Source organism: Pristiophorus japonicus, chromosome 4 (genome assembly GCF_044704955.1).
Source record: "Pristiophorus japonicus isolate sPriJap1 chromosome 4, sPriJap1.hap1, whole genome shotgun sequence".
NCBI lineage: Eukaryota > Metazoa > Chordata > Chondrichthyes > Pristiophoridae > Pristiophorus > Pristiophorus japonicus.
This window is the reverse complement of record NC_091980.1, coordinates 293,784,349-293,802,334: the sequence shown is the minus strand read 5'-3', so window position 1 is coordinate 293,802,334 and position 17,986 is coordinate 293,784,349. Positions and strand designations below refer to the sequence as shown.

General features: G+C 42.1%; 1 protein-coding gene across 2 annotated transcripts in view; it reads right to left on the bottom strand.

Moving 5' to 3' along the window:
- The window catches only part of LOC139263461 (latent-transforming growth factor beta-binding protein 2-like), an 857,891-nt gene that overhangs the window by 103,321 nt on the left and 736,584 nt on the right, over positions 1 to 17,986 (bottom strand). For both annotated transcript variants that reach the window (XM_070879584.1, XM_070879586.1), the window contains 2 exons: positions 6,304 to 6,426; positions 3,898 to 4,029 (listed from right to left, as the gene is read on the bottom strand). In XM_070879584.1, coding sequence (XP_070735685.1) covers positions 3,898 to 4,029; positions 6,304 to 6,426 — 255 coding nt within the window. The remainder of the gene's footprint in view (positions 1 to 3,897; positions 4,030 to 6,303; positions 6,427 to 17,986) is intronic.

The following is a 17,986-nucleotide window of genomic DNA, read 5'->3' as shown; positions in this document are numbered from 1 at the left end:
AAACCTCTCCACCTCTCTTTCCTCCTTCAAGACGCTCCTTAAAACCTACCTCTTTGACCAAGCTTTTGTGGTCACCTGTGTTAATTTCTACTTATACAGCTTGGTATCAATTTTTAAAATCTCATAATACTCCTGTGGAGCGCCTAGGGACATTTCATTACGTTAAGGGCTCGATATGCATATAAGTGTTGTTGTTGTATAAACAAAAACTGAAATGGTGCTGTTAGAATGCCATTCTTGCTTCAACACAGTGGCTTTGGGGGCACGTCAGCATGAACATGGTTGAGTCAGGCCTTAATCTGTCCCCTAAAGTGCACTAAATGCAAGCAGTGTGAGACTTGCTACATCAGGAAGTGCCAGAACAGTGTAAGTTCACAAGAAGTTCAGCGTGACTCCAGTCCAATATGAAGCTCCATGTGAAATGTCCAGGAAGTAGGTTGGCCCACCTAGACACATTGCACGCCTTTCTTTCCCATGTTTTTAATGTTAAGAGGTAGCAGATGCTCCTGTCTGCACTCTCCGAACACTTAAAAATTAACCTGTCCGGGAGCATAGTTTCACACACCATGCAAACATGCATGCACAGACCCCTTTTGTGGTGAGTTCAGCAGATGGAATCAGGCTTGTTAACTGTATATATCTCTCCATAGATACCTAGATTAGTAGCTGCAGAATAACCACACCTTAAATCTTAACGATTCATAGAGTATAGTTTTGAGGTATAAACAGTAAAATTTAATAAAATTGAACACAACATTTTTCAATTCAGTGTTTTGGCCTGAACAGGTGCAGATCAAAAGGACAGCAGAGTTCAAATGGGGCCTAGGAAGTCAGCTCATTGTTTTTCTTGACAAACTGTAAAGATACCACCTACTGAAAAAGATGGTTCAGATAGGTCTGAACTGTGAGAAAAGCTCAAAGAAGCCAGGTTTTCAATAAATCCTATGGGAATCGAAAGATAAAATAGGTCAAGGTCAGGAGAAGGGGAAAATTATCCAATATCTCTCCACCTAGGATTATTGCAGAAAAATATAGGGGCCGAAACTGAGCCCCGACCACATACGGGGCACGCTTACCCCTTTTGAAAGTTGGACTGGGGCAGAGATTCTAGAAAAATTCACGTCTTTGAATTTTGGTTTTGGCTTGGCGGGGCGGAAGTGCCCTCGCAGCGGGTCCGTCGCCCCAACCAATCATCAGCACCGTAAAGGGAAGGGCCGCTGCAAACACAATAGCCACTTCAGTGGCAAACACTGGGCCACCAAGGAGGGTTTCGGCCAGGCCAGCGGCCTGGCACCCAATCTCGGGAAGAGGTCTCCGCCAGTCGGTAAGGGGTCCACACGTGCACACCACGGTGGGAAAACGAGCGGAGCGGTCCCCTACACTTCTCCAAAACTGAGGAAGGGCAATTCTTAAAATGGTGGCTCCTCCACGGAGACTTGGCAACCAGTCGGCATTGACCCATGGCCTTATAGAAAGGGGCAATTTCAACCCCATCATCTTTCAGCCAATTCAATAAATATATGTACTTAATATTATACTTGTGAAATGAATTTAGATTTATTTTGATCGTTTTTGTATTTTAAAATGCTAAATATTGAAAAAGTATTACTGCTGCAATACTGGTTCTATGTTAATGCTTAAAGTAGTATATTATACTAATAAACAATTGAACTTGAGAATCGGAAGTACATTTTCAAAATTTGCGGCTGACACCAAATTGGGGGGGTTATAGTTAATACTGAGGAAGAATGCGACAAAATACAAGAAAACATTAATAAAGTTACAGAATGCGCATGTAATTGGCAAATGAATTTCAACCCAGCCTGCCTGCCAGAACTGACGAAGGGTCATTGACCTGAAACATTAATTGTTTTTCTCTCCACAGATGCTGCCTGACCTGCTGAAATTTCCAGCATTTTCTGTTTTTATTCCTACCAGAACTCCTCCCCACCACTTGGAAATCCCGCCCAATAATTATTCGGACCTAAATCTACATAAGCAAGTGTGGGTTCATTGCCCCTAACGAAGTCCTAATAGTAATCAATGCTATGAAAAAAATATCTATGTTCGGATTACAACCAATTTAGCCAGACTAGAAGAGGACTGCTGATTTGAAGTAATAGTCATCATCTTTGTTAAGGAAAAACAAGCCATATTATCATATTTTCCAATGCTCAAGGCTAAGATTTAGCAATAAATCGAGGTCTGATCCTCCAGAGAAACAATGAAGTCCTGGTGAGTGTTTAACTGGTTACCAACCCAAACCAACCTGACTGATGCAATGCCAAAAATCTTGTAACGCAATGCACTGGGGTTTGGTAGAGTTTCTCAAAATGCAGAACAACTTGGAGGGAATACTGAAACAACAAGTATGCAATATCATTTCGGAATGCAGTTTCCATGTTTTCTCCCCCAGAATGTTCCTATTCAACATGAAATTACCTACTCAAAGATGGAACCAAACAAAATTGCCGTTGCCGTGGAGAATACACAAACAGATTTTGCTTTACTTTCCCAGGGATGTGACCGCTTTAGCTTCAGGGTGGGAAAGAAAAGCTGTTTGCTCAACAACTCTGGACATTGCTCAGTCACAGATGCTGGATGTGTCTGCGAAGAAAGACTCGAGCTTTGTTTTCACTTGTGAGATTACATTTAGCATCATTTTAAAGATTCAGTGAATGAGCTTTGAATTTCACTGACAAATTACTTATGCACATAGAGCCTTATTACGCATAAAATTGGACAAAAATTACAGGTGTAACTTTCAGTTTTGGCAGAGGTGTGAAATGGGTGGCAGTGATCAGCAACCTGTTATATACCCTGGCCTGAGTATCCTTTCCATTGACTTGGGTCCATTGCTGCCCGTTTTATGGCCCCACCGAAGTAGAACGTTTTAACATGGAAATAGGCCATCTGCCGCAAACAGTCCATATTGGTGTTTATCCTCCACATGAGCTTTCGTGCTAATCCCATGCGTCCCGCTCTATTCCCATATCCCTTTATCCTCCTTTCCTTCAACCACCTATCTTGAAAGTAGTGGTTGTGGCACGGTACTAGCAGTACAGAGGCCTGGTCTAATAACACATTTATATAGCACCTTTAACGTAGTAAATAATCCAGATACTGTGAGTTCAAATCTCACTATGGCAGCTTGAGAATTTTCAATTCAGTTAAAAAAATATATCAGCAAATAAAAAGCAGGTACCAGTATAAGTGACCATACAGCTGTCGGATTGTCGTGAAATCCCAACTGGTTCACTAATGTCCTTTAGGGAAGGAAACCTGCTGCTTTTACCCAGTCTGGCCTATATGTGACTCCAGTCCCACACCAATATAGTTCACTCTTGACCACCCTCTGAAGTGGCCCAGTAAGTCACTTAGTTAAGGGCAACTAGGTTGGTCATAAGTCCCAGACTTGCCAGTGACACCCACATGATGAGAATGAGAAGAAAAGTAGACTATTTTTGCATCATTGAATGTGGACCTCCATGCCTCAACATGGCCAGTGAGAGCATTCATGAGCGATGCCAAAGAAAGCTTCTATTGCTGGGAGCACAACATTGTAAAATTTACCTCGTGAAAATTTGTTGGTCATTTTCTCAAAAAGTTTAAGACTGAGCTATGGTCTGTGAAAAGCGAAGGATCTAATAGCAAGAATGAAAGGTACTTTTCCAGTAAAGCAACCTCAAGATGAGAAAACAAAATTGAGTTGGAAAAGTGTTGCTCTGAAGGGGTACTTACGGTTCATGCTAACTGAATACTTATAATTAAAAGAGAAGGGAGCTACATTAAAAGTAATAAATTGGTTAAAAATTGTTAAATTAACAAAGCATTAAATTCTTAATAAAAAGTATTCTAAATAAATCATTCAGACCTCAATTCTTAAAGAATACTCACCAATGCATTCTCCAATAGCTGTACGCTGGAAACCAGGCTGGCATCCCACAATGCACTGATAGGAGCCAACAGTATTCTCACATTTCCAGATGCCACACACAGAGCTGCCATATAAACTGCATTCATCAATATCTATGTAGACACAAAGAAAACCAAAATGGTTGGTGATTAATAGCAACAGCATTCTGTTGTTGCTTAACAAGCTTGTGCATTTAAAAAAGATTTACTTGCCTTTATTTAAAATTTAAAAGAACAAGAGTAGGGCAGTAATCATCATCATAGGCAGTCCCTCGAAATCGAGGAAGACTTGCTTCCACTCTAGAAGTGAGTTCTCAGGCACAGTCCAATACGGCAATTACAGTCTCTGTCACAGGTGGGACAGATAGTGGTTGAGGAAAGGGTGGGTGGGGAGTCTAGTTTGCTGCACGCTCCTTCCACTGTCTGCACTTGGTTTCTGCATGCTCTCGGCGACGAGACTCGAGGTGCTCATCGCCATCCCGGGTGCTCTTCCTCCACTTAGGGCGGTCTTGGGCCAGGGATTCCCAGATGCCGGTGAGGATGTTGCACTTTATCAAGGAGGCTTTGAGAGTGTACTTGAAGCGTTTCCTCTGCCCACCTGGGGCTCGCTTGCCGTGTAGGAGTTCTGAGTAGAGCGCTTGCTTTGGGAGTCTTGTGTCGGGCATACGGACCATTTTCCAAACCTCGAGAGCCTACTATCAGCAAGGACCAACACTGCCTCCAATGTGCCAGTGCAGCCTTCGGTCGCCTGAAGAAGAGAGTGTTTGAAGACTGGGACCTCAAATCTGGCACCAAGCTTATGGTCTATGGGGCAGTAGTGATACCCACCCTCCTATATGGCTCAGAGATGCGGACCATATACAGCAGATACCTCAAAACGCTGGAGAAGTACCACCAGCGCTGCCTCCTCAAGATCCTGCAAATCCAGTGGGAGGATAAACGCACCAACGTCAGTGTCTCGCTCAGACCAACAACTCCAGCATCGAAGCCTTGACCACACTCGACCAGCTTCGTTGGGCGGGCCATATCTTCCACATGCCTGACAGGAGACTCCCAAAGAGCAGGAGAAGTAATTTATGAATAACAACTTTTCAGGAGAATGGTTGAGTAATGTAGGTACCTTTTAAAATTTATGTAACAATTCTCTGGGTACTTTAAAGTACATCAATATTTGATTTTCACTGAAAATATAGGAATAATCTTTTACAGGCTGTAATGAAAAACAACCATCTACGAAGAGGAATAGGAACATTTCAAATCAGTACGAGTGTAGAAGAAATATGCTTCCTTCTGTTCGACATTCTAAAATGCTAGCAGCTCTCCAGTCATGTTGTTCGTCGTAAGTTGCTCATATGCTGCTACATGGTGGGGGATTGAGGGTGGGTAGGGGGTTGGAAATGTGGCTGGGTCAGGAGAGGTCTAGATCACCATTTAAAGAATTTAGACCGAATCTGTGCTGCAATGGGGAGGAGATAGGGTTGGAGGCCAGGAACACCAGGTCTGATTCCATTCTGTGTATGACGCACATTTCTGATGGCAAAATAGGCAGGCATGGGAAACTACTGCTTGAAATGGCCCGTGAAAAAATATTGTTGGAAACATTTCAAACACACAAGAGGCAATATATAGATAGACTTAGTCGTTAATCATTTCCTTGTAATTTTTCTAAATGTATGTACATACATATATATATATATATATATATATACACACACATACACACACATACACGTCGTGTATGCATGTGTGTCTATAATATATCTTATGTAAAACAATTACTGTAAACCTTATCATATATAACATAGGTCCTTCATTACTAATGTGCAAAAGTCCAAAATAAAACTTGTACGGAATGGATTTTCCAGTCCTTTGCGCTCCAGGTTTCGCCGGGAAGAGCTGCACTGAGTGTGCAACGCCTCTGATTGGGACACCAGCACGAGTTTGAGCTCCTGCCCGACCCATCCGCCCAGAAATGTGCCTCGCAATGACTGCCTGGGATATCAGAACGGTCCAGCTATGCTGGCGGCGGGGAGGAAGGTAAAGTGCTATAAAAGTGAGTGCGAGTGTTTTTTGTTTTAAATTTGTTGTGCGATTTGTGTTGCGGTGGCGTGGACAATGTTTTAGGAATGTTTTTGTGTTTTTTTTAGTCCCCCCGAGACCTCTCTCGGCCCGGCTCATTAGCTCGGGCGTTTCCCATCCTTGTGCCACAAGAGGTGCTCAACGCCTCGCTTATCACTGCGCCCCCCCCGACGCAGGGTCTAGATGCCCAAACTTACATACTAAAGCTCAAACTATTCCTGGCCGCTACCTCCCTGCCCCACCGCCATTATCGCCCCGAAAACAGAAAAGCCGAAAATCCAGTCCGTAATATTTTAAATTGATTCTTACCGATACATTGTTCTGCTTCAGGTAAATGTGTGAAACCTGTTTCACATCGACACATATAGGATCCATCTGTATTTATGCACTGACCCCCTGAACACATAGCTTCCTCGCTGCATTCATCCACATCTGTGGGACAAGCAATAAAATTGCAACACTGAACTCAGAAATTAAGAAATAAGGAAGACAAAATATGTAAGCGGACAGAACATAAAATTTAACGCAGGCACACGTAAAGTACTGTATACAAGAGAAAAAAATGCGTGATGCACTTATTCCATGTATGTTGTTGGAATAGCTACATCGGATATTGATGTCTTAGTAGATTTGATGCTCAACATGCCCAATTAATGTAGAATAGCAAGCAACAAAGCCAGTAGAATACTGGCCTATATATAGTCAGAGGAGGTTATAATCAAACTGTATATGCTTTTGTCAGACCATACCTTGATGACTGTATCCATTTCTCAGACACAAAGGAGACATTCAAACATTGGAAGGAATGCAGAGAAAAGCCACAAGACTGATATCCAGAAGGTGAGGGTGGGTGGTGAGCTGGTCGACTGCATCGCCCCCCCACCTGCCCCCCCCACCAATGTTGCCTGAGGAAGGCCTGATCGGATCTCATTATAATAAAATTGACAAGTTGCCAGTGCTACGCAAACAGCTCGCTGATTGGAGGGCAGGGGGTGAATCCGTCCGCTCCTCAGTGGAGACCTGCCAGCAGAAACACAGTAAGTGGGGGGATGTGGCAGAACATAGCAGGGGTGACATGGAGGGACTTAAAGAAGGCATAATGTTTTTTGTGGGGGTTGTCATGCTTTTACTAGTCCCTCAAAAATTAGTTAAAATTTAGTGACTATTTTCCAATACTATAGTACTCATCATCATAGGCAGTCCCTCGAAACGAGGATGACTTGCTTCCACGCCAAAAAGGGATGAGTTCACAGATGTTTCAATGAAGGACCTAATATTCCAGATCCCAAACTACATCTTGAAGGGTGGAAGATGCCTGTGCGTGGATTTTGTGCACACCAGCCACCACACAGGCTTGACAGAGCTAGGTCTTGGTCCAGTGGCAAGGATTACCCAAGACGACTGGAGACCTGCTCTGCTTCCCTCGCCTCTTCTGACCCCAAGTACTATCGACAATGCAAAACTCCAGAAGATTAGTTTAAATTGCGACAACGGGACAAGGTAATGCATGTTCAAACTAATAAAAGGCAAATTTATGATTGATATCAGGAAGTTGTTTTTCCAAACAAAGAGCAATCAATATATAGAATGAAGTCGCTGACAGAGTGCCAGAATCAATATCCTCGCAATTATTTAAGAAACGATTAGATTCTGCAATGAGGGGAACTTTAGGGTATTTCTGGATGGATGAATAAAGATGGGCCAAATTTATCATTTGTAATTATCTTGTGCATAGCAGCAATATCGCTAAAAGTTATAAATAGCCGTAGACTGGAAATAATATCAGACCAGCATCAAACCATTATGAGGTTGGTTTACCATATCTAATAGTTCTTCATATAGAGTGCTTAGCGTAGGTGGTACAATCTGTCTTTGCAGATCTAGAAATTGGATCAGAGATATAATAGGGTTTTCTTGCAATATTCAGTTAATTTCCGGACTTAACCCTTGGGGCTGGATTTACCATCCTGATGCTGTCCAATTTTGAGGAATTTATTTTTCATTCTGCCATCCATCGCTACTTCTGGCACTTTCTGACAGAATTGATAGCGGATGCTATTCAAATAATATGTTAATACCGGGAATATGTCATCCAACATATTTTCTGCCATTTACACCGTAGCAAGCTTTTGTCAGGAACACTGTTGAGAGATCATCTGGACTATTGTGTACTCTTCTGGTCTCCAACCTCAAGAAAGACCTTTTGTCACTAGAGAAGATTCCGTGAAGAGTAAAGAAGATGATCGCTTGCCTCAGTGCACTAAGCTATGGAGATAGACTTTGTGCCTTAGGTTTGGATTTGCTGCAGAGGCGTAGAATGGGATCTAATTCTGATCTTCAAAATTAATGAGAGTATTGATAAAATTCAGGTGGATAGATTGTTTGAAGTGTTGGACTGTGATAAGAAAGAAAAGAGAGAAATATTTACATTTACACAGGCTCTTGCACGACCTCAGGACATTCCAAAGTTCTTTGCAGCCAATGAAGTACTTTTGAATTGTAGTCACTGTTGGAATGTAGGAAACGCAGCAGACAATTTGTGCACAGCAAGCTCCCACAAGCAGCAATGTGGTACTGACCAGATAATCTGTTTTAATGATAGTTGGTTGAGGGCTGAATATTGACCAGGACACCGGGGATAACTCCCCTGCTCTTCTTCGATATAGTGGCAGGAGATCTTTTATGTCCACTAAAGAGGGCAGATGGGGCCTCAGTTTAATGGCTTATCCAAAAGACATCACCTCAGCACTACACGGGAGTGTGAATCTAGGTCTTCCGCTCAAGTCTCTGGAGTGAGACTTGAAACCACAATCTTCTGACTCAAAGTGCTACTACTAAGCCAAAGCTGTCACAAAGTGTATAAAAGTATACTTTTGTTATAGAGAAGACATCCCCAGAATAACTAAAAAGAAAGCAAGAGTGGTGAGATGTCGCTGAAATATTGCACGAGAAACAATTTTCCTATTATGGGGGAAAACTGGCCATGATCATTGCATTTCTGTGGAAGAAGAGTGGTCTCCAGATGCTGATGAATTTGGCAGTGTCATTATACTTAAATTATTTCCCCATGCACTTTGCGTGTTTTCCAGGTGGATGGGGGATAAAGAGAGCATCAGTTCTTGAAGGGTTACTGCACTTAAAGGGGTACAGTTTACTTCTGAATGGAGCAAGACTATTGCAGCAAAAATGATGCCTGGAGCAACTGGAAAAACTGTCCCTTCACTAAAGAAAAGTTGGACATGTTGGTGGAGGAACTGCAACAGAAGGTGGTGGAATTATTTGGGCCTGAGCGAAACCTTCCTATAGGTGGACAGCTGTGTAAATGCAATTGGCCATTCCATAGGTTATTGGAGAACACAGAGTGGAATAAGTGGTGGACCCGAAAACCAGAAATTACTTACTTCACACCGGAGAGAAAGAAAAAAAGAAAGACTTGGATTTATACAGCTCCTTTCACGACCACCAGATGTCCCAAAGCACTTTACAGCCAATAAAGTACTTTTGGAGTGTAGTCACTGTTGTAATGTGGGTAACGCGGCAGCCAATTTGCACACAGCAAGCTCCCACAAACAGCAATGAGATAATGACCACATAATCTGCTTTTGTTATGTTGACTGAGGAGTAGATATTGGCCAGGACACCGGGGATAATTCCCCTTCCTTTCTTCAAAATAGTGCCATGGGATCTTTTACCCGAGCGAACAGATGGGCCATTTCTTTAGTGTCTCATCTGAAAGACAGCACCACCACCAGTGCAGCACTCCCTCAGTACTGCATTGTCAGCCTAGATTTATGTGCTCAAGTCCCTGCCCATGACCTTCTGTCTCAGAGGTGAGGGTACTACCCACTGAGCCACAGCTGACACTAGAGAGCAGTAGATGATTTATTCAGTCAGGATAATCTAGAGGTACTGGGGCTGTGGAGATCAGAGGGTCTCACAGAATCATAGTATATCCATATTAGGCATATATTCGGTGATTTCCATTATATTACATTGACATATCATGATGAAAGGTTTTAATAGAGTGGATACAGAGGGGTCAAGTTTCGGGCCGCGCCTAGAATGGCGCAGCCCCGACATCGACGCCCGTTTTTTGCACCCAAAAGCGCGACAAAAACTTACCTCGGAATTCTCGGCCTCCCTGGATTTCCCTCTGAGCACGGCGCGGCGCGCAGGGATCAGCAAGGGGCGGAGCCACAGCGTCGCGCCGATTTTGGAAGTGCAGGGGGGGCGGGGCTAACACATGCCGGGAGCGTACGCGCACGCACAGGAGGTCACAAACATTGGCACTCGGCCATTTTTAAAGAAACTTGAAGAAAAGTGCTGATTTGTCTCGTGGGCCTCTGGAAAGGCTTGGGATTGAATCTTGGTGATTTTTTTTGTGCCTGAAGGAGTGCTTTTAGCAGCACTGTTGAAGAAATCACCTGCTGAAATCAGTGAGTGCTGCTTTTTGCTGCTAAACTTCCAGAACAAGTGCTGCATAGGTGCATGCAAAATAAGGACTGTGTGCTTTGAAAAATAAGAGAGTCAATTCAATACAGCAATGGAACAACGTCCACCAAGAAAAAATAATTTCTTGCATGGGGAAGTGGAGATATTAGTAAACGTCATTGAGCAGAGATGGCAGCAGCTGGATACCAGCAACAGAGGTCGCATAAAAGTGCCACCTAAAGAAATGAAGAAACGCTGGAACCAAGTTGCAGAAGATTATTGCACAGTGTACATACCATGAGATCTGGAAGCCAGTGTAAATGGCACGACCTTGGTCAAGTAGTTAGTGTAAGTAATATTTTCATTTTTTAATGTAATCGTAATTGTCATGTGACTATCTGTATGTCCCACCCTGCAGAAAGACGCACTTTGTAAAAATTTATATTTTACTCTTTGCAGAAGAAATTGGCCCACAACTAAAGGGAAGCAACTCGGACAGGAGGAGGCCCGCCCAATCTGCAACCACTGACACCCTTGGAACAGGGGGTAGCTGCTATGATGAGTCGTACATGGAGAAAAGCAATCGGTACAGCACAAGCTGGGCCCGCACGCGAGGAAAGGGTAAGTCCTGAAAATGCATCGTGGCCCTTTAAATCAACCTGCTGCCTGGCCTGCTGTATGTGAGAGGACTCATGCCACCCATCCTGTCTCCTCCTCTGCTGTTAAACATTTGACTGTTCTGATGTATTTTGCAGAACTTGATGATGATGATGATGCCAACCCTGAAGATTCAGAACAAGAACCAGATGTGGACGATCCAGACTGGATGCTGGCGGCGATGACTGAAATGTCTACAGGAGAGAGCTTCCAAATTAATGTTTATGAGCCCACATTAAGGGGCATCAGAGTTTCAACCCCTTGCATAGGTTCTGGTTCCACCTTCCATGGTTTTGATTCCGACGTTGTGGGTCCCAGTGGTGCTGGTGATATAATAGAAACATAGAAACATGGAAAATAGGTGCAGGAGTAGGCCATTTGGCCCTTCTAGCCTGCACCGCCATTCAATGAGTTCATGGCTGAACATTCAACTTCAGTACCCCATTCCTGCTTTCTCGCCATACTCCTTGATCCCCCTAGTAGTAAGGACCTCATCTAACTCCTTTTTGAATATATTTAGTGAATTGGCCTCAACAACTTTCTGTGGTAGAGAATTCCACAGGTTCACCACTCTCTGGGTGAAGAAGTTTCTCCGCATCTCAGTCCTAAATGGCTTACCCCTTATCCTTAGACTGTGACCTCTGGTTCTGGACTTCTTCAACATTGGGAACATTCTTCCTGCATCTAACCTGTCTAACCCCGTCAGAATTTTAAATGTTTCTATGAGGTCCCCTCTCATTCTTCTGAACTCCAGTGAATACAAGCCCAGTTGATCCAGTCTTTCTTGATAGGTCAGTCCCGCCATCCCGGGAATCAGTCTGGTGAACCTTCGCTGCACTCCCTCAATAGCAAGAATGTCCTTCCTCAAGTTAGGAGACCAAAACTGTACACAATACTCCAGTCTATCCACGTCAGGTTGGCTCTTTATTTGTATAAGTAAGACTGTTGAATGCTTGTAGAATTTAATTATTTCCCTTCCCCCTCTCCCTCGTTCCCTACGCTTGATTTGTCACCTACGCCTGATTTCTAAAGTGTAGGCAAGATTTTTCTGAGCGTACAAAAATTTACACTTACTCCATTCTAAGTTAGTTTGGCGTATGTTTTCACTGCCTAAACTTGCAAAACAGGCGTAAGTGGCCGGACACGCCCCCTTTTGAAAAAAAAATCTGTTCCAAAATGAAACTGTTCTAACCGACTAGAACTGGAGCAAACTAAATGCCGAGAATTGCAATTTCTAAGATACTCCATTCTAAACTAGTTGCTCCAAAAAAATAGGAGCAACTCAGGCCGAAACTTGACCCCATAAGAGACTGTTTCCACTTGTGGGGAAGAGCATAACTAGAGGCCATCAATATAAGATAGTCACCAAGAAATCCAATAGGGAATTCAGAAGAAACTTCTTTACTCAAAGAGTGGGGAGAATATGGAACTCGCTACCTTAGGGAGTGGTTGAAGCGAATAGATGCATTTAAGGGGAGGCTGGACAAGCATATGAGGAAGAAGGGAATAGAGGGTTATGCTAATAGATTTACATGAGGGAAAACGAGAGGAGGCTCGAGTGAAGCATAAATACCAGCATGGACTGGTTGGGCCGAATGGCCTGTTTCTGTTTCATATATCCTGTATAATCCTACTTCCATACATAAAAATTGATTGTGCACAGGCACATAGTACTGCATATAATGATGATACTATCATGCCAGCAAAGATTGTGGAAGAAGATCATAGTGATGTTGAGGAAGCAGCACAAGTTGAGGCATTAAACACTGATCATAGAATCGTAGAATAGTATAGCATAGAAGGAGGCCACGTCTGTGCTGGCTCTTTCGAGGTGGCAGTGGCTGGGGTTAATGAGGGGCCAGCTGCTACAATATGGAGGTGCAGTATGTTGAGTGTCCCTCCTGAACCATACAGGTCCCTGCTTTCAAAAAGATGTGATTGGAACACTGGATCAATACTCAATAGCAATTTGCCTCTACGTGCGCTGAATTGGAGGGCAATATGGTTAGGCTGAATCAACTTGCTCCCCAACAGAGGTTGTTCGAGCAACAGCACTGTATTGCCAAGTGACTTGCCCCATCCACACTTCATTAGAAGATGGTCTGGGCAATGTAGAGGAGTGGCAATAGCCAGATAATCACTGCCATTTCTGGCAAGTAATGTCAGAGATAAATGATTGTCTGCACTGCAGTCTCCCACCGAGCACGGTCAACTTCAGTGGGATTTGCAGTGAAAATCTCAGTTACATAAACTAGAGACACAGCAGGAGCTTCTCTCATAAATGCTTCCACTGCTGCGAAGGTTTTTTTTTGGGTTCAACCCTTAATATGTGTTCACAGTGGCTTCAAATCACTTCGAGAACGATTACAAGCAATTGTAGGTAGGGATTCTGAGACCTAATATATTCCCAATGTTGTATGCTATGATTTCTAGAACAGTAAAACTTGCACTATAAATTGGAAAAGATCAGATATTTGAACCACTGTTCTGTATCATTGTTGAGAGAATTTCACAAAGTTAGACAAAAAAAGAATAATTACTATAATGAATTAAGATCCAGCAACTGCATTGGCACTACACATGTAATGATAATTTAATACCACAAATGCAAATGGAGCCCACATGACAATGATAACCAATAAACTTATAAGCATGTTACGTTGCTTCACAGACATTTTCGGCCTTTCTGGGAGGTACTTGGTTCAAATTGAATAAATGATAGACATAATTATCCAAAAATCTTTAAAAACCTATGAGAAGTGTGCATTTTCTATTTAGAATCATAGAATGGTACAGCACAGAAGGAGGCCATTTGGCCCTTCAAGTCTGCGTAAGTTCTTTTGAAGAACAATCCAGTTAGTCCCGCTCTCCCGCTCTTTCCCCATAGCCTTACAATTTTTTCTCCTTCAAGTATTTATCCAATTCCCTTTTGAAGGCTACTATTGAATTTGTATCCACCACCTTATCAGGCAGTGCATTCCAATTCCTAACCACTCGTTGTGTAAAAATGTTTTTCCTCATGCCGCCTCTGGTTCTTTTGCCAATCACCTTAAATCTGTGCCCTCTCATTATTGACCCTTCAGCCGTTGGAAACAGTGTCTCTTTATTTACTCTATATAAATCCTTCATGATTTTAAACACCTCTATCAAATCTCCTCTTAGCCTTCTCTGCGCTAAGGAGAACAACGCCAGCTTCTCCAGTCTATCCATGTAACTGCAATCCCTTATCCCTGGAACCATTCTAGTAAATTTCTTCTGTACCCTCTCTCCAAAGCCTTCAACATCCTTCCTAAAGCTTGGTGCCCAGAATTGGACACAGTACTCCAGCTTTATATAGGTTTAGCACAACTTCTTCCTTTTGTACTCTATCTATGCCTCTATTTATAAAGCCTAGGATTCTATATGCTTTATTAACTGCTTTTTAACTTGACCTGCCACCTTCAAAGATTTGTGCACAAATACCCCCAGGTCTCTCTTGCACCCTCTTCAAAATTGTACCATTTAGCTTGTATTGTCTCTCCTCATTCTTCCTACCAAAATGTATCACCTCACACTTTTCTGTGATGAATTTTATCTGTCATAAGTCCGCCCATTCCACCAGGCTGCCTATGTTCTCTTGAAGTCTATCACTATCGTGTTTACAACATTTACAAGTTTCGTGTCATCTGCAAATTTTGAAATTGAGTCCTATACCCCCAAGTCCAAGTCATTAATGTATATCAAAAACAGCAGTGGTCCTAGTACTGAACCCTGGAGAACATCACTGTATACCTCCCTGCAGTCTGAAAAACAGCCATTCGCCACAGCTCTCTGTTTCCTATCCTTTAGCCAATTTTGAATCCATGTTGCTACTTCCTTTTTATCCCATAGGCTTCAATTTTGCTGACAATCCTAATGTATGGTACTTTATCAAATGCCTTTTGAAAGTCCATATACACAACATCAACTGCACTGCCCTCATCCACCCTCTCTGTGACCTCATCAAAAAACTCAATCAAGTTAGTCAAACATGATCTGCCGTTAACAAATCCACGCTGGCTCTCCTTTATCAGTCCACGCTTGTCAAATTGTACCATTTATTTAATGGTTCTGTGCCACAATTCCAATGAAGCCTGGAAGACTGCGTCAGAAAATAAAACCAAAAAATGGAATAAGGCAAAATATAAGTTACTAATTTAAACAGGAGCACAGTGAGATAACAAAGCCAGAGTGGAAGAGGACTCAAACTGAAATATTTTAGCCACTGTCTCAAAAAAGCAACTGTAATTAATCATCAATATGAAGGAAATGCTTCATACGCTTGCCCTATATCTGGAATTTAGCTGAATAATTCTAAAGCAGTAAAGTAGAAAATAAATACTAAAATAGGAATTATATCCACGGGTTAAGGTTAAAAATTGACCCTCAATAGCACAAGTTGACCGACACAAACCAAATATAAAAGAACGATTAGCTGCAAGCTAAGGGTCTAAAACAGATACATTTTGCAATCAAAAATAAATAGAAAAAAGATCAATCTGTGTTTTTATGAATTAAAGGGTGTTATTTGCTGAATATTCATAACTAAATTAATTGATAATCATTTGTTATAAATTCATATCTGCTGTGGATACATTCTTGGGTTCAGTGTCAGTCGCTCCCTGCAAGTGGTCTAACCATGTGACTTTTATGGAAATTGACTCACACTGCCCTGTAACTACTTGTATCTTTACAAGACCCGGGAGAGTAACAAAAGAACTCCCTTGCAATCTGGACGGGATATCCATGTCTTTTGTATGCACATTTCTTCATTCTTTCCAATGGTTGCTCAAGTTAACACTTGGTTTGGTTTGAGTCATAAACTGTTTTATTCCACAGTGTGGTGTAATGTACAGAGTCATGGTTTTGGTCAGAGTCTCTTAATTCAATCGGTACAACTTATGTTTATGGAAGGTACAACTTTTGTTTATGGAAATTATACAGAATCAAGAACGCACGACACCCTCCCACTTTAGTGTGTTGTCTTATTTAACTTAAACAAAATAAATCCTCTGCTTTCTGTCCTACAGTCCCAGTGCCAAACCTCTTCGCTGCAGCCTTTTGCTCCCTCTTTATATTTCCTCGCGGCATTTTGCTGCCTGATTGATTTCGCAGCCCTATTTCCAAAGTCCAGACTGCCTTTTTTAGTTGTCTGCTTTATTCCTGGCTGTTCAATTGCCGTTCAACCACAGGTTAAGTATATTTTGAAAGTACATTTTGAAGTAAGGTATTCTAGAGGGGGGGATGGGGTAACTGTGTTTTCTAACTCATCCCACTTGAATTTTGCTTTCCATCAGCCAGTTAAAATAAAGAGTGTAAACGTTTTATCACTGATGGAGACAAGCCAGCAAATTGATTATGCCGAGGTCTCGGGGGAAAAAAACTTACAACTCGCTTATTAAATACTTTTCATCTGACTTAAGATTCACAACTCAGAATGAGACTGTCCCGAGAAACTAACCCCTTTAAAGCAAGCTGTAACTCAAAGCAAATTTTAAAATAACTCATAGCTAGATCATTCCCATGGTCAAAAATGTCCAAAAGATCCTGAAATGTGACATAGCTCGAGAAGAAAAAGCTCTGGTTGCAACAGCATATCTAAAGTATCACAATCTGGCCATTTGACAGTACATTGAGTGCAGATAAGTTTGGCCAGAGAACTATCCAGCATTGTTGTTTCAAGACATCCCTGGCAATCTGCTCACTTCTAAAATTACACCACACAAAATGAATGACCTCATGAAATTTGCAGAGTGCATTATGCCTAAACTGTTCAGTGCAAAAGTTCTGAAATGGCTAAGGCTGCGTACCTGCTGTTCCCATTTATATGTTGAATTTACAATTTGGAGAAAATGCTGTATTTATTATCAAAGTGTGTTCCCAGAAATCTTTACAAATTAAAAATTTTGATGGGATTTTCTTTGAGGTTTACAAGGTGTCCAACATTTCATTTTCTCTGACCGCGGTATTTGTATGCAGCCTCTAATACACTTCAAATGTATGAGACAGCTGTAAAATTACAGAGAGGTGGTGACTGCGGTGCATGCGGTCAAAAAGAGTTAAGACATAAACACCGGCAAAAGGGAGATAGGCCGCTAGGGAAAGGAGAAAGGCAAGCATGAAAAAAGATGACGCCAAACCTAAAACACGCAACTAAAGAAAAAACAGATAGGAAAAAGGAAATTTGTCAAGGGGGAATATAAAAGAGGAGAAAAATAAACAAACATTTTTCTCTTAATGTCGCTAAAACATGGTATGGCCTATTCATGCCAATCCATCTCAATGCTCCCCAAAGGTACAGAATAAAATTAAAACAGAAAGTGCGAGAAATACTCGGCAGGTCAGGCAGCAGCCGCGGAGAGAGAAACAGAGTTAACGTTTCAGGTCGATGACCTTTCGTCAGAACTGGAAAAGTTAGAGATGTAACAAGGTTTTAAGCAAGTGCAGCGGCAGGGAAAGGCAGGGGGAGGGGGGAGGAGGGAGGGGAGGAAAGAACAAAAGGGAAGGTCTGTGATAGGGTGGAAAGCAGGAAAGATGAAATGACAAAAGGTCATTGGGCATCTCTTTTGTCTTGTACAATCATACCTTTTGTCACTTAATCTTTCCTGCCTTCCATCTTATCACAGACCTTTCCCTTTGTTTTTTCCTCCCTTCCCCTCCACCTTCCCTGCCTCTGCACTTGCTTAAAACCTTGTTATATCTTTAACTTTTCCTGTTTTTATGAATGATTATTGACCTGAAATGATAACTCTGTTCCTCTCCTCACGGATTTCTGTTTTTATTTCAGATTTCTAACATTCGCAGTCATTTGCTTTTGCCAAAGATATAGCACCCTGTTTCAGGCTTCTGGCTGAACCTGTTAAAGAAAGAAAGGCTTGCATTTATA